Source organism: Siphateles boraxobius, unplaced genomic scaffold, assembly GCF_051911475.1.
Source record: "Siphateles boraxobius isolate OS27281-9 unplaced genomic scaffold, OSU_SipBor_1 120, whole genome shotgun sequence".
Taxonomy (NCBI): Eukaryota; Metazoa; Chordata; class Actinopteri; order Cypriniformes; family Leuciscidae; genus Siphateles; species Siphateles boraxobius.
In genome coordinates this window covers 1,639,542-1,663,106 of record NW_027508723.1, presented here as the reverse complement: position 1 = coordinate 1,663,106, position 23,565 = coordinate 1,639,542, and the positions used below count along the sequence as shown (strand labels likewise).

Sequence of the window (23,565 nt, the reverse complement as noted above, 5' to 3'; positions counted from 1 at the left end):
TCATGTTATATAATTTTTTTTCCACCAGGGCTCGGCAAAGACACACAATGTAAGATATTTGATAGCTGAATTAAAAGGGTTAGGCTATAAATTAAATTGTGAGTTATTTTGAATTTAAGGTGAAAGAATGTGAGGAATATGTGCTTAAATTACTATTGTATGTATTGATCAAATTTATTAATTTTAAAGTTAAATAAAATAACCAAAAAAATGCATTAAAAATAGAAAAAAATATTATCAAAATGAAATAAAATAAGCTTTCTGGACAAAAATAAATAAAATGAAGTATAATTTTAGGGCTTCGGGTCATTTTGACCCGCGAGGGAAAGATGTGTTACAGAGTGAGAGAAGGATGAGTTTCGTCTGACATCTCGTATCCTGAGGGAATGTGCAGCATCTCAGAGATTCTGTCCATCTGTCCTTCACAGAGAAGACAAGTGTGTGTGCATGTGATCTGCAAAAAAGCTGTAGCACGTGTTTATACGCAGGGAAAGAGCTTGACTTTGGTTACCTGTCCATAAAGACTTTATTGCATCTGCTCCTGTCTATAGAGGGCCGGATTCACGAAACGGTTTCTTAAACATGTTGTATTCCTAAAAATACTTCTTAAGAATGTCCTACACATAACACTAGCTACAAATAATACATAATATTACTACTAACGTGAAACCAATGTTCGGTTGTAAATTAAAACACAATGGGCCTCATTTATGAAACGAATGTACGATAGAAAACGTACAACGCAAAACATGGCAATATGGACGTGAGCGGAGGCTACGATCAAATCTCACGTCAGGTCTCCGTTCGTGTACGTTTAAGTTATCGTGAACGCGTGCATCATAGTAAATCTGGCGGAGGATTGTAATGAGAGCATTTTGTTCATTTAGATTAGAATCGATCATTAACCGTTAAATGTCAAATGAAATTAAATTAAGTTAGATGGGCATCTGTTAGGGCTGGGCGATATGGCCTAAAAAAAATATCTCAGATTGTTTCACAAAAAAAATCAGATTTACGATTTAAATCAATTTTTTTTCCTCTCTACTTAAAATCAATCTGCAGATGACAAAGAAATTGTTCAAAACAATTAGTTTTAGCTAACTTTAATAGTTCTGGGATTTGATCTGGATTTCCCCCCTTGGGGTTAAAGAGCAATCAGAAACAACAAGCCAAAAAGACAAGATGGCAGACCCTGCCTTTGTAAACAGTGTAAATGTAACATAACGTAACATAAAATAGGTGGATTGGGATTGGCGGGGATGTATAAAAAAAACTGAATTTGTTACACTGTAACAGGAAGTGAGGTGGAACTGACGACTCGTTTCAGCAGTTCAGAATCGATTCTTTCTTTTAGGAAACGATAACGTTATCTGTCGGGATCTTTGATACTTTGAAACTTTGCAGATCTTTTACATTCACAAACAGCTGTTATATTACACACTGCATGAAATGTAATATTCGAAAAAGCATTTTTTTTATAATATTTTTGAACATTCTTATGAAGATTTTCGTGAATCCTAATGATTGTCAATCACAAAACTGGCGGTGTGAGTGCTTCTTTAGGAGCTGTGCTTATTAGTAAGTTATATTATATTAATAGATGATTCCTGGACTGCGTGTTTGTTGTGCGTGTTGAAGGGTTTTAGAGACAGTCGGCCATGCAGAAGGAATGGGGAATGGCGAGAGAACCACAGACGTACCAGAAGCGTTAGTCCTCATTGGTCGCTGATTGTAATTCTGTGAAAAATAATCAATATCAGCAGTAGGGATTGAGCCAGAGCGATGGGGAGGAGGAAGAGAAGGATGTGCAACACACACACACACACACACACACACACAGTTAACATGGAGGAGACACAAACATGAACACTTCTCCAATCCAAGCTAACCAGAGACTGACGTCCAAAACCTCTCGTTTACTCGTTACTTACCCAATTATGAGTTTAAATGCGTCAGAAAAAAGTCATACTGCAAAAAATGCTTCTCTTACTTAGTATTTTTGTCTTGTTTCCAGTCCAAATATCTAAAAATTCTTAAATCAAGATGCATTTACTAGATGAGTAAAATGCCATAAGATATAATGTCTTGTTTAGGGGTGTTCGGATCTTTTTAGATTTTCAGCCATCCGAATGGGCTAGTGACAGGCACGAGTCGTGCCATGTGTGCTGCCTGTCACTAGCCCATTCGGATGGCTGAAAATCTAAAAAGATCCGAACAGTCATAAACCATATAGGCCTGCCATTCAAACATTGTGGCCCTGTTCTGAAGCCAAGACAAAGCCTGAAGACCAGAAAATAAATCAGTGACTGGTTACCTTATCTAGTTAAGTTAAAAAAAAAAAAAAGCCCATCTATACTGCCTATTCACTTGCTAGTCTGCAAACCTAAGAAAAAAAAAGCAAATTAAAAAGATGGCAGAAAAGGAGAAAATAGAGAGGTTACGGCAGAAGCGTTCAGCAGCCCAGACTGCGTTCACTAAAAGAGCCAACCATCTTACCTCCAGGGCCAATGCGCTAGAAGAAAGGGATCTAAAGGCTGAGTGGAGAGAGTTCAAAGCAGATCATACCAGAGTGGAAGATGCAGGATTTGAGTATGCTATGGCCTTACGAGAATTAGAAGACGAGGAGGCCACAAAAAAGGCAGATCAGGTTGACGAGAAAACATTGGAATGCGATCGCAAGTTTGATGCAGTTAAACATCTCATCCAAAACAGCTTCTGGACCAGATTTGCTGAGGAGCAAATCTCCACCCTCATAAAAGAGGCTAATTCAGCCCTGGATCAGGCCGAAGCAACCGATCATCTGCAGCTGTCTAGGAAGGAGTGTGAACTGATAAATAGAAACTTAGAACGAGAGGTCTGTGAAGTCAGCAATGTAGTAACTGCGTGGACGGAAATGATCCCTCAAGCCGTACTAACGGAATCTAGAGACCGTAGCAGGATGGCGAGAAAGCGACAAGAGAAACTGTGGGATAAATGGGCATGGAGACGCAGCACTTGGTCTGATGACGAAGAGGAGCAGAAAGAACTGGTGAAACTTAAAGTTACTGGGAAGAAAGACGAAGACGAGGAAAGCCAGACCGGTGAGCAGGCCGCATCTATAAGTTCTTCTCCAAACCGGAAACTGTCCTGTCCAGTAGACAGTCGCATCCCTATAAGCGAAATTCGGCATAACCCGCCCAAAACTCCCACCTATCTCAGTCATGGTGGTCTTCCAAATGCTACAAGCACGCAATTGCAAGTCCAAGGTGCTCCCAACATGTACCCAGAGCCTTTCCAGTTCAAGCCCCAAATCATGCTGGAACGTGCACGCCTACCTACATTCTCTGGTAACATGAGAGATTACTACCGTTGGAAGGCTGAATGGGAGGACCTTCAGCAGCTGGGGAACCCTCACGGTTTGGAAAATATAAGAAAGTTCCATCTTATAGGAAGTTTAGACGACAAAGTCAAAAGAGACCTCGTCTTGTCCAGCTGTGGTTCTGCCACTGACGTGTTCAGGCTCCTGGACAACAAATATGGAAATAAGCCGAAAATAGTGCTACTTATCTCGAAAGAAGTACATGACCTACCACCTGTAAGGGGAAACAGCCCTAGAAAGACGATCGAACTAATTCAAGCTGTGGAAAGAGCTCTTCGTGACCTCCAAGTCCTGGGGGAGGAAGATGCTGTGAAAAATCGGTTAGTAGCACAGTCAATTGAGAGCAAGTTACCAGACTCCCTGAAAGAAAAGTGGCTAACTCATAAGAATGACCCTGCAAGCGGCTTTTCACCCAGAAATCACTTCGATTGTCTACTGGAGTACCTGAAAAAACAGGAGGACATTCTTGAAGAGTTAGATCAACTGCAGCCTAGCTCAAAAGACTATACGGAGAGGTCACAGGAAAGGAGTAGAGAAAAGAAGGCATTTACCAAGGCTACATCTATTCAAAAGGGCTCTCAACCTAGGTCATGCATAACCTGTGGGGACGAAAGGCATGCAGGTAGATTGTTTGCTTGCAAAGCCTTCAAGAAGCTCAACCTGTCAAGCAAGAAAGCTCAGTTAAAGAAGTCAGGAGTATGCCTCAAATGTTTGCGGATCCATTTTGAGGATGGCTACTGCACTAAAAGGTTTCTATGCTCCAAAGAAGACTGTCAGAAAGGAGGGTCCTCAGACCACAACTACTTACTCTGCCCGTTGCCACAGACGGAAAAGAACGAGAAAAAGAATGAGGAGCAATGCAAAGTGAGAGTAGAGAAGAAGAGACTTGGATTGACAGACAAACAAGAGGAGGTTCTTGCCAAACTCTCTCCAGAGCTAAAAGCTGAGGTCAGAGAAGCTTTCTCAAATAAAATTTCAACAACAGTGTGCACTATTTCAGACAGTGAGCCAATAGAGTACCCGGTAGTAATGATGCTACTCTCCGTGACGACTAACTCGGGCCAGTTAATCGGTACACTAATTGATCTTGCTTCAGATACCAATTATATCTCAAATGAAGCCGCTGAGCGTCTTAAGCTGAACGGCGAAAATATCAAGCTGATTGTGCAAGGAGTTGGAGGAATGGAGAAGATAGTTGCTACTAAAAGGTTTACTCTGAGACTAAGAGTAAAAACTCAGAAGGGTACAGTGGCGGAGCACAAGCTCCTGTGTTACGGCCTGGAGAACATTGCAAAAGTGAACCAAGCAGTCACGCCACAGCAACTACTGAAATTCTTTCCTAACATCGCCGCTCACGACTTGGTCCGTCCAGAGAAGATTGACCTACTAATAAGTCACAGGGAAGGTCGCCTGGTCCCACAGCCAATCAAAGTGGAAGGAGACCTCGTCCTCTGGGACGGTCCTCTGGGAATAACGGTCGGTGGAGCTCATCCTGATCTCTTCGAGAAAGTAGATTTAGAAGTGCACAGGTCCGAAACTCATTTTGCACGTTCAATGAGATCAGCTTCGAAGGCTTATAAAGAAGTCCTTGTTGACCCAACTGAACTTGCTAAAACTAAAGTGGTTAGTGGAGAAACAATTCTCAGGAGTACTGTGGTCACCAACAAAGAAATTTTTGATTGGTTCAAGTGGGACAGCGTCGGCGCTGCCTGCGACCCTCAATGTGGTGGCTGCAAATGCGGTAGATGTCCCCCTGGTGGTAAAGAAATGACACTAGGAGAGGAAAGAGAAATAGAAAAGATCAGAGAATGCCTCACCTATGTACAAGCAGACAAGCACAGCAAGTCTCCTCACTGGGATGCAACTTATCCGTGGAAAGGAGACCCTGCGACACTGCCAGACAACCGACGAGTAGTGGAGGCGACTTTCCTCAACACTGAAAAACGCCTCGAGAGGGAGCCGGAATGGAAGGCTGCGTACAGGGAGCAAATCCACGAGATGATCTCAAGGGGAGCTGCCACCAAACTAACTCAAGAAGAACTTGATAGCTGGAAGGGACCGAAGTGGTACATCAGCCATTTAGTTGCACCAAATCCACACTCATCCTCTACCCCTGTAAGAATTGTATGGAACAGCAGCCAAGAGTTCCGCGGAGTAAGTTTGAATGACCTTTTGTACAAGGGCCCAGACGTCCTCAATCAGATCAGAGGAGTCCTCCTAAGATTCAGGACTGGATTGTACGCCGCCTTAGGCGACGTGAAAAAAATGTATAATTCTGTCTGGCTTAAAGACAAAGAAGTTCATCTCCATCGATTCCTCTGGAGAGACAACCCAGAGGATGAGATTCAAACCTTCGCTGTCGTCAGAGTTAACATCGGGGATAAACCTGCTGGCTGCATTGCCCAGGTCGCTATGAGGGAGACTGCTAATCTTCCACAGTTTACAGCCATGGTTGAAGAACGCCGTGTTCTGGTAGAAGACAGCTATGTCGATGACATATTAACATCCCACAATGACAGCAAAACACTGGAAAAGATCACCAATGGAGTTGAAATGATCTTAGAGGCTGGAGGCTTCTCCCTAAAACCGTGGGTTTTGACAGGCCGAAGTGGGAGGTTGGAAACTGCAGCCAACTCCAGTAACCCTGAGACAACTTTGTCTGCGCCTAAGACTCTGGTGTTGCCTAATCAGGTGCGAGACGATGAAAGTAAAGCGCTGGGTGTCGGCTACGAACCAGAGACCGACAAACTTCGGGTGATGACGTCCATCAATTTCTCAAAGAAGCGAGGCAAGATGCGGACAGGAATTGATTTGAAGGAAGATGAAGTAAGAAGTGGAACCCCAAACCCCTTGACTCGTCGAGTGCTTCTAAGTCAGGTCGCTGGGTTCTACGACCCTATCGGTCTTGGCACTCCAGCAAAGCAGAAAGGAGTAATGCTCGTAAGGGAATCCTACCAAGAAGCAAGTATAGGTAATCCAACTAAAGATACTTGGGATGACCCACTGTCGCCAAAAATCCGGGAGACTGCTATTAGACTCTTTGAAGAGTATGTGAGACTTGGCAAGATAACGTTTGAAAGAAGTCTCACACCTTTTGGAGCCATGGGCCGCCCTATGGGTGTCACGTTCTCGGATGGGAGTGAGGCTTCCTACGGCGCCGTGCTTTATCTCCGCTGGGAAACGCAAGGAGGAGTTGTTGTGAGGTTTGTTGAATCGAAAGCCAAACTTACTCCTCTCAACCAGAAAGGGGACGTGATCAAGGCAGAGTTATGTGGCGCTGTTTTTGCAACCAGGTTGAAAAGGTACTTTGAGAAGCACTGCCGCCTTGAGGTCGAACGCTGGGTCCACTTCGTGGATAGCCTAACTATCCTAGGGGCGATCCAGAAGGATAGTTATGGCTACCAAACATTCTTCTCCAACCGAATCGGTGAAATACAGATGGCTGGGCCAGTGGTTGACTGGAGGTGGGTTGACGGCAACCTCAACATTTCTGACATCGTCACTAGGGGAGCAATTCCTGAAGAGCTCAATGAAGAGTCGGAATGGCAACAAGGCCCCGAATTCTTAAAAAGGCCTGAAGCTGAATGGCCTGTGAAGATGGCCAGCGAAATTGTGATCAAGGTTGCTGATAAGGTGAAAAAGTTACAAAGAAAAGCATTCTCAGCTGTAACTACCAGAGCTCAATCGCAAAAGATTGGAAGACCCTGCAGCACTGATAATGGCGCTAACGTGGGAGTTAATATACTACAACCACTGCCAAAAGACCAAGGTCCAACTCAAGCAGTAGAAAGGCAGAGAAAGAAACTTTGGGGCGTGGCTCTTGTGCACCTGGTGGAGCCCAAACGGTTCAGTAGCTTGTCAAAACTATGTGGAACTGTCGCTTGGGTTCGACGAGCTGCAGAATCTTGGCTAAGTGTGAGGTACAAAGCCTTGAATTCAGCAAAGTGGGAGGCAAAGAGCTCTAGGCTGTCTGTAGAAGAGAGAAAAATTGCTTTTCAAGACTTAGCCCTTGCTGCCCAGGACGGCTTGAACTTTAAGACTACAGCCTTGAACCGCCTAGTTGTAACCAAAGATGAACACACAGGACTCTTGCTTTGTGGCGGTAGAGTACAATCTTGGAGTGAAGATGGTAGAGCGGTACCGTTGGTTGATTTCCAGTCATGGTTGGGGACTTTGCTGGCTAGAGAAGCTCACAAGGCCAATCATGAAGGTGTTGCTGCTACACTGCTACGTACAAGAAGAAAAGCTTGGGTCATAGAAGGTCGAAGGATAGTCAAGAAGATTATTAACGAGTGCGTGACTTGCAAGAAGCAAAGAGCAAAGCTATGCCGACAAGTAATGAGCAACCTTCCTCATGAGCGTACTAGCAGAGCAAACCCTTTTGAGTATACCACATTGGACCTCTTCGGTCCCTTTGAGGTCAGAGATGCAGTAAAGAAACGGACCAAGAAAAAGGTTTGGGGAGTTGTATTGTTGCATGGCTTCCAGAGCTATCCACGCGGACCTCGTTGACGACTTGTCTACCGAGAGCTTTCTTCAAGCCTACTCCAGATTCACTGCCCTGAGGGGGCACCCTCGGAAGTTATGGTCTGACAAAGGCACAAATTTCGTGGGTGCCAAGTCTGCTCTGAGAGATCTACACAACCACTTAGCATGCTTACAGAAGGTGGCTGTCGAGGACATAGCAGCAAAAAATGGAACTGAATGGCAGTGGGATTTCCATCCTGCGGACTCGCCCCACAGAAATGGAGCGGCCGAGGCAGCTGTAAAACTTGTCAAAAGAGCTCTCAATAGCCTCGGCGGAACAACCGGCAGCTACACCTGGGGGGAGTTCCAAACTCTTCTTTACTCAGCAGCCAACCTAACTAACGAACGACCCATCGACGCCAAGGCGCAAGAGCAAGAGGATACAGTAGAGTACTTGACTCCTAACTCCCTCATCCTAGGACGCACCGAACAAAGAGGAGATATGCACAGTATTGACTTGGAAACCCACTCTTGGCGTAGGCTGAGGGCCGTTCAAGCGGGAGTGGACAAATTCTGGTCAAAGTGGAGTGAATTAGCGGGACCGAACTTGTTTATCCGGCATAAGTGGCACAGAGTGGAAAGAAATGTCCAGGTTGGAGATCTTGTTTGGATCGCAGACCAAAATGCCCTGAGAGGACAGTTCCGGCTTGGTCGAATCGTCGTCACCTATCCGGACAAGTCTGGAGTGGTCCGAGATGCCGACGTGGCAACCTGTATAGGCCTTCCTACCTCCCTTGTTGCCAGGACCCAGGCAAAAGATTCTACCTTACCTTCTACTATCGTCCTTCGCAGGGATGTGCGGAGACTGGTCGTGTTGATTCCTGTTGAAGACCAGAACAAAGTATAAAGTCCTTACCATTGGGTACCCAAGAGATGTTTAGTTAGTGGGTAACCCTGGGAGGCGGCTGAGTGGTTCAAGGGCAAACCTACACTCAGTAGGAGGTAAGGTGGTGGGGCCTACCTCCTTAGTGAGTCCTTTTGAGAAAATGACAACATTGAAAAGCATTTTGTTAATTCTGTGTATGCTACAAAATTTGACTTTAAGTTGTTGTTTACTGAACAGAAAAAAAAAAAAAAGAAAAAAAAAATCAAGTTACTTTGTGGTGGCCTCCTTGAATTTGCATCAGTCGGCCAAGTGGGAGGTGTTCGGTTTTTTGGGTCACTAGAAAAAAATATATATCGGTAGGATACATGGTTATAGCTTAAAATATTGAGAACAGTAGGGGTTATTTTAAGCGAATTATATTTATTTCATAATGAGTATTTGTTGCGTGATGGTTTGAGCATGCGCAGTTGTGCCGTAAGCTTCAGAAAAGCGTAGAGTGGCGTCTATTGTTGATTCACGGCCGGAATGCCCTGAGCACACAACCCATCATCAGGAGCACACAGCCCGTTGGTATGTAGCGAATTTAGAACCTTTTGAAATGTTTACCAGGAGGTACGGTCTGCTGTACTTTAATTGAGGAATGTTTAAAGTTTCGTGCGTGTGTAATTGTTGACATTTGCCGCGCTTAGTCCGTGCTGAGAGACTTAATTGTAGTTAAGTTAGTGCGTGCACTGTTCAGTTCTCTCGGTTTGCGATATGTTCGAACTCTGGATAATTAACAAATTACCAGGTAAACTAATGTAGCAGATGGTTGTGGTAGGCGACGGAATTGCATTCATTTTGGTAAAACATTGTAATGATTAATGCACTTTGCCTGGTTACTCGTGTGATAGCTATACTCTGCGCAGGAGTGATGCTATGCATTATGGGAAATGTAGTTTCTGCGGTGTTCTGACGCTGCTGTGTAAAACTGTATAGGGGATTATATGATAGTGTATTCTTATTTACAACAGAAATAGATCTAGTTATTTTATTGTAACTATTTCATGTTTGTTTATTTTGCATTATATATTCAATGGATATATTTGTAACACTGGTTTATTTCTTATTTCAGGTTTATGACCTGTGGTCAATTGTATAAATAAACAAAAATACAAGACTAATGACAAACACGAGTCGTGCCATGTGTGCTGCCTGTCACTAGCCCATTCGGATGGCTGAAAATCTAAAAAGATCCGAACAAGGGGAAATAAGCCAAAACAAGCAAAATTATCTGCCAATGTGATAAGAAAAATAATCTTGTATCTGTTTAAATTAAGATAGTTTTTCTTACCCCATTGGCAGATAATTTTGCTTTTTTTTAAGCAACAACTGCTTCAAGACATTAAAAATAAACAAGACATAATATCTTATGCCATTTTACTCATCTAGTAAATGCATCTTGATTTTAAGAATTTCGGATTTTGTACTAGAAACAAGACAAAAATACTAAGTAAGAAAAGTATTTTTTGCAGTGCACAATCATGATGAATATTCAAAACTGATTTTTGGAGAAGTTTTCGGGTCAGAGGTTTTGCAGTTCAGCATGGCAAATCATTTCTTAGGGACTTCAGCATTACGTTTAGGATTTAATAAGGGTTCGAATGAAGTGTGTGTGTGTGTGTGTGTGTGTGTGTGTTGCTGTCAGGAAGCAAGCGTTTGCCGTCAGTGTTAGAATGATTCAAATCACACGCAACAGAAGACAAAAGTTCAGCAATGGACACAAAGTAAAACAAACATAAGAAAGAGAGCAGAACCATCCCTCATGATGACCTTTCCTTTGGACGGTTAGTGAAGCGTGTGTGTGTATGTGCGGATGTGATCGAGACGTCCATTCAGTGACACATTCATCGATGAGATGCTAAATATTAGAGCTGGGTGATATAGTAGTTAAAGCATTAAAAAGCCTGATATTTATAAGTCTTTTGATGATATTTTGAGGAACCATCATTTCAAACAACCATTTTAGGAAGGATTCAAAATACTCGCAAGATGTAAAATACAGGGAAATAGTTCAAATAATCTACTTAATTTGTTGGTCATCAATACGTTTGCATATAAAGTACCCCTCAAAAGTTTGGGGACGGTAAGAATAATACAAAAAAAAATACTTTACTGTCACTTTTGGTGCGTCCCTAATGAATTAAAGTCATTTATAGTGTAAGAAAAGATCTCAAATGCTGTTCTTTTGAACTTTCAAGAATCCTAGAAATAAAAAAATATATCAGTTTCCACAACAATATCAAGCAGCACAACATTGATAATAATCATAAATGTTTCTTGAGCATCAAATCATCATATTATAGTGATTTCTGAAGGATCATGTGACACTGAAGACTGGAGTAATGATGCTGAAAATTCAGCTTTGATCACAGGAATAAATTACACTTTACTATATATTCACATAGAAAACAGCTGATTAAAATATTTTACAATATTACTGTTTCTGCTGTATATCTGATCAAATAAATACAGCTTTGGTAAGCAGAAGAGACTTCTTCTAAAAACATTTTAAAAAAATCTTACCGATCGCAAACTTTTCACTGCTAGGTTATTCATGTTAAAACATTTTAATCTATGAAAAATGACATGGAAAGACCTCTGTGAACACTGTCCACACTAATCATTCACTGAATCTGACTATTTGAACCGATTTATGGAAATTACTTGAACTTATCAGCTCTAAAACATCTGCCTAAACACACTCATACTCGCGAGTTACGAGACAACAAAAAAACTGAAACTAGTCTAATGACAAAATCTTTGACCAATAAGAAAGCACATTACAAATTTCAAATCACGAGCAAAATCATTGTGATTTTTTTTGGTATATCACCCAGCCCTACTGAGAAACATTGTGCATCAAACGTTTGAACGATAATAAGATTAGAAGCAGGACGGCAGACTGTGGACATCTAAATATGATTTGATGGCACTTTGATAACCATAATAATAATGAGTTGAATTTCAGTGATGGTAAGACTGCGACTGCTTATCGTTTAAACGTTGGTATGGTGAACGGTTAACTCACCCACACCATCTTATTCCACCGGCTAGCATCTCACATTCCGCGGCTAAGAGCAAACGGATGTTCTTATTAGACGGCAGAAGGTTAGTCTTTTATTAGCATCATGTTTCATTGTTTTATGTTGTCATTTCTGCAACATCAGACTACGTCTACACTAACCTGGATACATTTGAAAACGCATCTTTTCTCTACGTTTTGGCCTTTTGTCCACACTGAGACGGCGTTTTTGTCCTGCGAAAACTAAGCTTTTTGAAGACTAGTGAGTAAAGCTGCACGATTGATCGTTAAAGTCCCCCTGTAGTCAATCATTTTATCCCTTAAAACTTATCTTTGATCACCAAGAATACATATTTAAACGTTTTTTCTTTGGAAAAAAAATTGTCATGCCCTAAAATAGCTTGAATGTAACTCGACACCCTTGCTTCATAAAGTATATGAGGTTCTATGAATATGCAAATTAGCAAATGATGATTTAGATGTATCGGCTAATTTATTTGTTAACTCTTTATATTTAAAAAGCCGATTATCGGTCTCTGCCAAAATTTTCATGTCAGTGCATCCCTATTTATTACATTTTACTCATAAACACTAATAGGATTTTTAGCATTTTCCGTTTTTCCAGTGTGGATAGAGTGTTTTAAAACACAAAAGCCATTTTCAAATGTATCTCTATTCATGTAGACATAGCTGGAATTGGTCGTCTTCTATTGGTTGGAAACAAATGTAAGACAAACAAACTGACTGCATTTCCATTAGGTGGCGCTAGTGCTGCAGAAATTACACACTGCAGCTTTAACACTCACTCCTCAAATCTGAGCGCATTATTATTGTTTTCCAGCACAAATACATTATTTCATCAGCAGTTTCTACAGTCAGACTTATAAGGTTCAGTCTCACCTGGGCACGCCGGGCGGTGCGCGGTTAGGCCGGGACGGGACCTGAGGCGGGGGTCCACCGAACGGGTCTGGAGAGGCTCCCGGGCGCGAGGGAACTGGGGGTCCGCCGGCAGCGGGGGGCCCCGGGGCCGAACCACGAGAACCTGGGCGTGCAGGGGGTCCTGGAGGAGGGGCCCGTCTCTGAGGGGTCGGGCTGGTGGCCGGAGACCTTATGAAGAAATATTGAGAGTAGTGCTGTCAAATTTGGCTTAAAAGCTAAATTCGAATTTCTTTCTTTAATATTCGCAAATTTGAATTCTATTCGAATTCTAAAGGCAATACTTAAAGGTGCTGTATGTAACTTTTTCACTCTACTAAAGCATAAAAATACCATGTTTGGGTCAAAGACGAGACGCCGCCATTTTGGTGTCCGCATCAAATAAAATTTACAAAAATGATTTTACATACCAAACATATTCAAATTTCTTTCTTAAATATTCGCAAAATTCTAATTATATTCGAATTCTGAAGGCAATACTTGATGTTAGAGGATAAAAGTACTGTATTGTCTCCTACGCCCACAAGAGGGCGCAAACCTTATGGAGAAATATATAGTAGCTTTTGAGGTCAAAGTAAAAAAAAATCGAAATAGACGCGGTTGAGGGCCCTAATTGAAAATATATACTCATTTTTAGATTTTTTCTTTCTTTTATCCACCTTATTCCTACGCCCATGGCTGCATTACACTGCAAGTCTTAATGCACAGTCTGATCTTTTGACCATATTCGATCTTTTGGCCCGCCTTTTTAGATTCACTTAAGACAGGACTGGTATCCGATATCTGTGTTTACATTAATTCCCGGCCAAAATTATTTTCGATGATCGTTTTACTATGCACATGGTAGACCCTGGTTTTGAATGGCCGTGCTTTATATAATTAAATGTCGGGTGGTCATGATTATTTGCCAGCATGGACAAGATTTGCAGCGCAAGATCTGACGGAACAAATATATAGTCCGGAAATAATTTTCGTTTATCTACAGCTCAGATCTAGAATTCTGAAGTGAAATAAATTAGCCCTGTAATATTATTTTTAATGAATTAGAGAGAGAGATCGGATCTCGTGCGAATTTTTGTGTTTACACGTGCGCAACAAATTCCGATCTGTGTCGGATGTGAGTAAAAGATAAGCTTTTTTGTCCCAGTGTAAACGCATCCCATGACGCTTTGCACGAATTAGCTGTGGGCGTAACTTCCGTTAAGCTGTAATCAATCAGTGTCTAGTCGATCCTAACTTATTTCCCACTAAATATTTAAAAGTTTTACATCACATTCGAAAAGTTAGATCATATGTGTTTGTGTTCTGAAGGCAGTTTCACGTTGACTTTAAGAAACGCAACAAAGGCAAATCAGCCTTTTAATTTTGGCGAATCTAGAGAAACAAACATGTAATTGTACTCATCTCTAAGGATTCTGTGGTGGCCAAGAATTTCACATCCTCCAGTAGGTGGCACTACTGTTCCAGTCTGTAACTGAGCATTAGTGGTGTATTATTAAATGTCTTTTTGTTTTGAACAGAAGTAAGGTTTAGCTCATGAATATTAATGAGTTCCTGCTGACATTGCTGGGGCCTTCCTGAACTGTCCTCTAATATTAATGAGCCCAGCATTAACCCAAATAGGATGAGTAAAATCATGCAAATTACTGATAGATTATATATAATATGCGCACGTCTTCTTTTTCGGATAAAAAAAGATCCTCCTCGATTTTATGCACCTTTTTGGAATTTATGAGAATCTTGTCGTTTCCATTCGGCATTTTTGTTTTATGCGATATCCCAAAATGCACGTAAAAATAGGTGGATGTAAACCTACGCTGCCGTTCAAAAGTTCGGGATTGGTACGATTTTTAATGTTTTTAAAAGAAGTCTATTATGGTCACCAAGGCTGCATTTATTTGATTAAAAATACAACAACATAAAAACTGTAATATTGTTAAATATTTTTACAATTTAAAAATAACTATTTTCTTAGCAAATATATAGGCTAGTAAAATGTAATTAATTCCTGTGATCAAAGCTGAATTTTCAGCATCATTACTCCAGTCTTCAGTGTCACATGATCCTTCAGAAATCAGTATAATATGATGATTTGATGCTCAAAAAACATTTAGGCCTATATTTATTTTCAATGTTGAAAACAGTTGTGTACAATTTTTTTGCAGGATTCTTTGATGAATATGAAGTGCACAAGAACAGCATTTACTTGAAATATAATCTTTTGTAACATTATAAATGTCTTTACTGTCACTTTTGACCAATTTAATGCAACCTTGCTGAATAAAAGTAAATAATATTAAATGCAGCCTTGGTGAGCATAATTAGAGACTTTTGAACGGCAGTGTAGCTAATGACACATTGAATGCCCAAGACTTTCATTCCCCACTAAAGACGTAATTTCCTCATGGATTAACCCTTCGGTGTCTCCGTATTTCACCCGAGCGCACCTTCCGCCGGAGCCGGAGCGCTGCACCTGCAGCCAGGAGTCGTCCACGGGTGGAGGCAGGGCCGTGGTGACGGTAGTGGTGCTGATGTCCCCGATGATCAGGAGCGCTTCTTTCAGAGCGTGATACATGCGGAGCATCTCGTCTCGGTGCTGCGCCTGATCCGCAGACTCCTCCATCAGGGTGTTCTGGTCTCCACACGAGTACAGCTGAGCCAACAGCTCCGCGTTGATGAACTCTTTCGTCTGAGAGAGAGAGAGAGAGAGAGAGAGAGAGGGGATTAGGGATGGGCATGATTAATCGACGATCGATTATTGATCATTAAGAATTTCGTCGATCACGTTAATTTCTTATCGATTATCATTAAACTAATGCTGCTGCGTTGCGTAGTGTGAGTGGAAAGTGAACGTGTTCCCCGGGCTGGTTGGTCAAGTTAGCGCGGAGGTACCTGTGCATCCCGGCAACGTCAGTCCCCTCAGAGCGGGTGTTTTCAGCGGCTGGACTGAAGCCTTGTTTACACTCGACGCGTCCGCACGAGCGCGAAGGTGAGCGCGGCAAAAATGACGTCATTGCGCTATTCTGTGTTTCACAGGCGAGCGCGTCGAGTATAAACGCCTCGTCTGTTTGGGGAGGTGCGCGCAGTCTGTGGAGACTCGCGCTGCAGAGCCAGGCGAAAGTGTAAACGAGGCTTGACGGTCAGGTTGCGGTCGCGTCTGACCCCAGATCATGTCATCAACATGCTTATCTTTCTCAACAAAAATCAGTAGACTGGTGTAGAAGTTGTATGTGAGTTACTAGTTATTTTTTATGAGGCTTTGTTAAGTAGCCTAGCCGAATTGATTGTTACAGTATGTAGGCTAATTAATCTCTCTCACCCTCTTTCTCGACTCCGTTCTTGGATAGTTTTGAGTTACATTTTGACAAAACCTGTCAGATCTAAGTATTATTATGTTTTTGGTTAAGTTATTGTTTAACATGATTTTTTTTATTATTTATTATTTTGGAACAAACGAGGGTCTCTGTTTAAGAACGCCAACTCGCAGCTGCAGGTTCCGTTGCTTTCGAGCACCGCCGCGCATATATCTTCAAGTTTAGCCTAACCGAACGTCCAGTTTTACTGCCACAAGTTGATCATCTTGTAATAAAGACCTAATCGAGGAAAAACGCGCTGTATTTTTGTATTTTCATTGCATTTTTAATTTATAAAAATAAATAATAAATTTGAATATAAAAATATGAATGATTAATCGATAGTCGATCGTTAATTCTCCCGACGATCGACTAAGAAAATTTAATCGAATGCCCATCCCTAGAGGGGATATTAATATATCCCCTTTTTTAGTATAGTGTGAGCCGTGTTTCAGGTTTTTAAAACCCCGTAAACCAGTTGATGAACTCCTTTGTCTGGCGCACACACACACACACACTAGGGATGTGACGGTGAAGATATTTTCCCACCGGTTAATCAACGTGTGACAACACCGGTAATACCGGTATCACCGGCGGGCGCTTTTAAATGCTAATTTTAAAGGCAAACGTAAAATGCGCGCGTTTGCACAGGCATGCATAATGGTGCGGTTATTGTGCCCTGAATTGGCGCTAATTTGAAAACGAATTTTTTTTTTTACATCGCTTATAAAAACCTGGTGTGGCAGTGTGCACTTCACTTTCACTTTTAATTTCAAGCGTCAATTCATCCTTTGCAGGAAGTTTGATTGACATGCGATTTGACAAATCAAAATCCACCATTTTTGTCCGACAAAGCAGTTAGGAGAGTTATGGCGCTTTTCCACTACATGGTACGGTACGGTACGGCACGCTTCGGCTCGCTTTAAATGGTACAACCTCTGTTGATGTTCCAAGCGTACCGTACCAATACTAAAATGTGACGTGAAAATGCTGCAGATCACTGATTGGTCAGACAGACAGAATCGTCACTACCAGCGTCATTGTATTTGCGAGACATCAAACCCGCTAGATTTAAATAGCCAGTTACAGCCACCGCTGTAGCACCTGTTTTAAAACTACTTGCTTGAATTGCTTGAAGAAAAAAAACGTCCAAAAAATAAATGGCTGAATCATGGTCAGTGGACAAGAAGTGCAGACGTTTCTCTCGTTGGTTGCCGAGGAGCGGATAAACTATAACGATCAGTCATAATCCCACCCACTTTGAAGCGGTACCAAATGCAGTGGAAAAGCAACCGAGCTAAAGCGAACCGAGCCGCGCCGAGTGGTACCACGCAGTGGAAAAGCGAAGCGAACCGTGCCGCACCGAGCCGAACCATACTGAGCCGTACCACGCAGTGGAAAAGCGAAGCGAACCGTGCCGCACCGAGCCGAACCATACTGAGCCGTACCGAGCCGTACCATGCAGTTGAAAAGCGCCATTAGTAGATTAACGTCGGTGGATTTGAACTTGGCTTTAACTGAGGCAATCTGTCACGACACATTAAAGAGCGACAAAACAGTAGGCCTATTTATTGTTTAATTTTCTTTGACTGACCAAATTTAAAATTTGAGACTTTGTTTCATATTAAATAGGGGTGTCCATGGTTAACCGATTAACCGTTAAAAATTGCGTAACCGAGTGAAACATTTTGCTCGGTTAAGTGGCGTCAATGGCGTGCATTGAATTTAGTTGTAATACATTTTTGCACCGCCAGAGCGCTCCCAGACATTTGAATTGTCCACAAGAAGTTCACTTTTCATAATTTTAAGGCCGTAAATAGGCTTTCATTTCTCAAATAGTGTAATGTCTTAATTTTAGTTTGAATAGGTCTTAAATTAAGGAAAGACGAGGTGTATTCACCTTGCTGAGGGGGATGTGATCAAAGCCTGGAGTGGAGCGAAAGCACGTTCCTCTCTCCACTCTAAGCATTCTGTAATCACTTCGCTAACAGTCCACTCCTGGTTTTCAATTCCCGCTCACAGAAGAAAACTAACATGTAAAAAGACCGTTTACAAGTAAACATTTTTTTAATAGTTGGTTGGGATGAGTAGCCTAACTGAGTAGCCTATTTAATTGGAATATCAAATAGGTTGTGCGATTATTTTAAAAAAATCTCCATCTCCATGTTTTCGGTGCTGACGCGTTCATGTAATGTAGCCTGGGTTGCGCTGCCAATAACCTAAAAGCTGTCAAAAAGAACAGGCAAAAGTAATGATTATGAATATGTCAGATATAGCAAGGAGACATTTTAATTGTTTCCAGGCTCACTCAGCTGGAAAGATGAAGTTGACAATGCTGATTCGCGATCTTCGCAGTGAACGCGCTGGAGAGAAATGCACTTTTCATACGGATTACATAAGCAGAGAGCAGTCTGTTTTCTTTCGTTTTGAATTGTTGTGTTTAAAAGTAGACATTTCAATATAGATTTATTTATCAGGTCTGTGAGACAACTAGGCTACCTTATAGCCTACGCCGAGTTTCGGAATTCGTTTATGAGATGAGCTCCAGTTCACGCGCCGGCGGCTCCGTATTATCTAATGTCTGCTATATTTACTTCTTATTTCCAGGTAATTGGTTGATGAAACATTGATTAAAATTAAGATACAATTAATACAAAACGAAATTCACTTTAAAGAAAGGCTTTGTGCATTCTGTTTGAGGTCTCTGTGAAAGTTTTAGTGCCGCTTCCAGAACTGCCACGTCCAATTGTTTGTTCCATATAAATGCGAACACGAAAAATAAAATAAAATGAATGTTTTATGTTCTGGGGAGAACTGACCCTTCTTCATTCGGCAGTAGTACTTTTGGTTTGTGCAGTGTAATTCACAGAATTAGGTAGCCTAAAACAATATTTTGCCACCTAAAAGATGTTTTGTGCAGTTATTAAAGGTGTTAAAAACGAACTACCCCTTTCTCGTGTGTCTGTATCGCGGGGTTGCGGCGCGTACACTATGGTTAACCGAGTATTACCCGCTAAGGGGCTCGGTTAACGGTTAATGAAAAACTTGAAAACGTGCAGCCCTAATATTAAATATTACGTGCTCGGTCCTGTCTGTCAGCGCGTTGTCAGTGTCCTCTATTTTTCACTGCTTGAAAAAATGGGTTGAATCCGAAATCGCCCCCTAAACCCTCATTCACTAAGTAAGGCCTATTCCCTACATTAGTCCACTAATACTGTTCACTTCAAGGAGTGAATGAAAACGAGTGAGCGAATTTGGACAGCCGTTGAGCGTACATAAGCTGTACACTCGTTAATGCAGTGCAATGTGGGATTGAATAAGTGCTCTCAATAACGTCCACTATGGTTTCGGCCACCACTAAAAATGTAGGGCCCTATAAAATCCGTTTTATTTTTTCCCAAATTCCGTTTTAGTTTTGGGGAATTCAGTTTTTTTCACCCTTTACTGTTATTTTAGTCGTAAAAAGAGTGTGCTTTTAATGTTAATAATTAAAATGTACACAAATAAAATAGGAATGACCCTAAATTTATTGAGGTAACAGACATTTACACTTACTTTTCAGCACAAATACTACATGATGCAACATAACACTTCACTCTAAGTACTTCGAGTAACAACAAAATATGGTTAGGAGCTTTAAACTGTCCAGTAAAATAAATTATATTAGTTTACATAAGTTTAAATAAAAGTCACACTCTGTCTCTCTCTCGCGCACTGTCGAGTGCGCTCTCGGACACACTCGGACGGTCTCTCTCGCGCTGTCGCTTCGCTTTTGTCCAGTCCGGCGCCTCATTGACAGACGCGGTGTGCACGGAGGGTGTGTGTATGTGTATGTGTGTGTGTGTGTGTGTGTGTGTGTGAGTGAGAGAGAGATAGATAGAGAGACACGTGAGTGACAGAGAGACGGAGGGAGAGCAGGGAAAGGAAATGCAACTGAAAGCGTTAAAAAAAATGAACAAAAGGCAATATGTGGCGGCCAGTGTTCATTCTTCGCCGCGAATTATGTGTTGGAAACACTTCATAAAAGTCACGTGTGAATTGCTCGGCTCGGTACTGAGGGCTTAGCGTCAAGTTTCTTAACTTTTTCGCCGATGAAAGCAGAGGCGTGGAGAGCCGCTTCGCCATGCTTTCATTGTTTTGATGCCGTCGTCGGAGCAGAAATGACAGGAGGGGTTGTGTCGCCCAGATTTTCTTCCCCCAGTCTACATTTTCCCCAGACATACGTTCTTCTCCCACACAAAAACAAAATTTCATAAAAAATATCTAAAATTCTGCGATAACACTAGATTCCGCGTTAATCGTCCAATTCCGCGATTTCGTCCGTGATTTCGTGATCGTGGAAATTATAGGGCCCTAAAAATGTCTATCTCCTCAAATAACGCCCATTTTAAGGGTATGGGGGCGATTTCGGATTCAGCCACAGTGTGTGGCGTGAGAGCGGCACGGCTTGTCTGACACAGCAACAGTAACTAAAGGGAGCGGGTCTTTGCAAATGGCTGGAATGGTGGGTTTGTTATTATTCTTAATGAAAAACACAAAAGAGAACTCGATATGCGCGTGTGTGTGTGTAATAGGCAGGAATTAACAGATACTGCGTAATTGCGTTAAATATATTAAATGCTTTAAACTTTTTTTTTTTGCGGTGTCGCGGTGGGCAAGTGATGAAACCGTTGTTGTGACTGAACACCGTGTAACACCGGTAACACAGACTACCGTAACAAGCCTAACACACACGCACACACAGAGAGAGAGGGTATGAATATCAGTGTTTCTTAGTATAGTGTGGATCATAGTGTGAGTCTTGTTTCTAGGGGTGTGAACCTGTGAACCTACAATGGTCTCAAGGTTCGGTTCGATTACGATTATCATGTCATCGATTCAGTTCAATTCGATATCGTGATGCATTACGATGCACTGCATCCCTTTAATTTTAAATTTTACTTCAAAAGGGATGTGTGCGTGCGCGCGAGCGTGTGTAAGAGTAAAGTCTGTTTATGATATTTAGAAAATGAAATTCTGTCAAATCAATTTTGTTTTAAAGAAATGTTAATTTAAAAGCAGCGCTCATTCACCCTAGAGATGCGCGCATCAACCGCCGCCAAGTCCGCTGTTGAAGGTGACGATCATCCATTTATAATCACGCTTAACAACACAGAATAATTGTAATTTGACCATTGGGTGCGGATACTTAAATCAGAGAGCATTATTATGGCGAGTGGATGATTTGTTTTTGGCTGCGGATTCGGGTGATGTTGGAGCTCGTCCGCTGACTCTACAGCAGTCAGACTCTGCAGGCGTTCACAGCTCGCGGTGAACGCGGCTAACGTGGTTTATCAAGTTAGTGGTATTACCTCCTGATTTGTGCGTGACATGAGCGCACACAGCATGTGTCTATCCAGGTCGTGCACCAGGTTGTTCATAAGAGCCGAAATGTGCCAATATGTAGACTTTTAAAGTAGTTGGAGCATTTTTAATTACTCGCACTCGCGTCTCGCCTCCCTCTGCCAGTGTATGCTACCGCGACAAAGCACATACGCGATAAATGACGTCAGGAAAGCGTCAGTACAATTATAACCGGTTATGATCTATTACTGAACCGATACCCCATCGTCCTCGTCTGCATCGCGATGCATCGAAGAAACGATTAATTTCGACACCCCTAATTATCGACAATTAATCGATCGCCGAGTAATCGTTAACAGTTTTAACTAACAAACTTTCAGCCATCGGCTTCTTTAACCACTAGGGTACCATAGAAATGCTAACATTATCAGCGCTTCTGCTCAACACAGATGAGCCTCTGATGCTGCTTACATTGTTAATCATCAGATGCATGATGGTCTTGGGCATCAGGTCTCGTACAGTCTTGTTGACGATGCTCATGTACGAGTCCACCAGGTTTCGGATGGTCTCCACCTGCCGCTCCAGCTGAGGGTCCAAGGAGTGCATGAAACCGTCCGAACCGTTCTCTTCCCCGGCGTCGCTCTACACACACAATCACAGAGATCTGAGGAAAATGCACAACGCAAATGCAAAAGATACAGAAATAATATAAAATGCTATACCTTTTCCTTCTCCTAGTGTGATGCAACAGGAAGCAGCGTGAGAGAAAGAGAAAAGCACATCTTCATTTGTCCTGTAGATCACAGATGCCCAAACTAGGGCCCTTTGATCAACGTCTTACAAGATGCTCAAAGTAGCCTACTTGAATTGGACTTTTTGAAATCCTGGAAAACCCTTGACAACAGCCATATTTATGAGGTGGTACTTGAAAAGTGTTTGACTTAATTAAATACAATATATATGAAATTCAATTTTTTTTAGTTACCAGGCCGTTTCCGATTACACGTGCGCTGCCACAACAAACAAATGCGAGATTGAGGAAACAAATGCATGTTAAATTAAGAAAAATCATCATGCTGCCAAGTTTGAATTAAGTTTTATGCTAAGTTTTTATCTTTGTCCCCATGCAGTTGCAATATAGGCCTATTATTCATATCCGGGAACATTTGGAGAATATACACTGTGCTGTAACTTGCCTTTTGTTTATTTTGTATTATATAAGAGATAATGAGCAATCAGCAACAAAATAAACTCTGGCGAATGCAACAATATTACAGTTATATTAATACTGCGCTTAAGTTCTCTGATATATTTTTTCAATGCAATCAGAATCACAAAATAAAGAGAGCCATGTTATAAACGTAATTTAGTTGTTTATTTAATTATTGTGGTAATTATTCCCTTATTAATAATAGACTTTATTTATAGGCCTATTTTAATCAGTAAAATATTCTGTTGCATTAAATACAAATCAACTTTGCATATTTGCATATTATAAACATAATTTATTTCTCATCCGCAACTAAATAAACCCTGGCGAATGCAACAATATTACACTAATAATATTAGCAGATTGCTGAATGTTTTAAAATTATGAAATCATAAATCAGGGGAACCAAGACTAACCACTTTACATTTAATATAGAAGTTTGATATAACTATCAACATGCACCAGTTCTAAATATCATAATCATTTCTTAACAGACAAGTATTCATTACTTCAGTGAGCTCATTGTTTCTGCCTTTACTACATTGTTTAAATATATAAAATCACAGTTAGCTAACAATTTATTAATGTACATTTCTGAAATGCATAATTTAGACAGTTACCTCTGATAACAGATCACTGTAAATTGTAAAGTGGACTCATGCATTTTCTGTAAAGCTGCATTGAAACGATGTGCATAGTGATAAATGTGAATTGAATTTTATAAAATGCAACTTTTACTTTCGGCCCACGGACCTCCGTCAAGTTTGATTTCCGTCCCTTTGTTGTAAAAAGATGAAGTAAAGATGAACACAAACCACCACACGCTCCGGGTAAACGCCGGCGCGCAGGAACGACGCCTTCCACCCGTCCACGTCCTCCTGACTCTCACAGGCCAACTCCAGCTGACGGTAGTCCTTATACACGTTCCTGTCACGCAAGCACATCACC

General features: G+C 41.5%; 1 protein-coding gene and 1 long non-coding RNA gene across 6 annotated transcripts in view; one reads left to right on the top strand and one right to left on the bottom strand.

Annotated features, from left to right (window-relative positions):
• dnm1a (dynamin 1a) overlaps positions 1-23,565 on the bottom strand; it is a 123,423-nt gene that overhangs the window by 7,035 nt on the left and 92,823 nt on the right. Inside the window, exons 16-20 of one of the 5 annotated variants that reach the window (XR_013200998.1) lie at positions 23,429-23,544; positions 21,879-22,049; positions 15,159-15,400; positions 12,676-12,882; positions 1,701-1,737 (exon numbers count right to left, since the gene is read on the bottom strand). Coding sequence is in view for 3 of the 5 variants with exons in the window: in XM_077222497.1 (XP_077078612.1) it covers positions 12,672-12,882; positions 15,159-15,400; positions 21,879-22,049; positions 22,130-22,141; positions 23,433-23,544 (748 nt within the window). In the remaining 2 variants the exon portion in view is untranslated. Of the gene's footprint in view, positions 1-1,700; positions 1,738-12,671; positions 12,883-15,158; positions 15,401-21,878; positions 22,050-22,129; positions 22,142-23,339; positions 23,545-23,565 lie in introns of those variants that run through there. The other 4 variants (XM_077222498.1, XM_077222497.1, XR_013200997.1 and 1 more) reach the window with 4 other exon arrangements.
• Positions 1-23,565, top strand: part of LOC143732427 (uncharacterized) — a 91,281-nt gene that overhangs the window by 4,167 nt on the left and 63,549 nt on the right. The gene's annotated exons all lie outside the window — the stretch shown is intronic.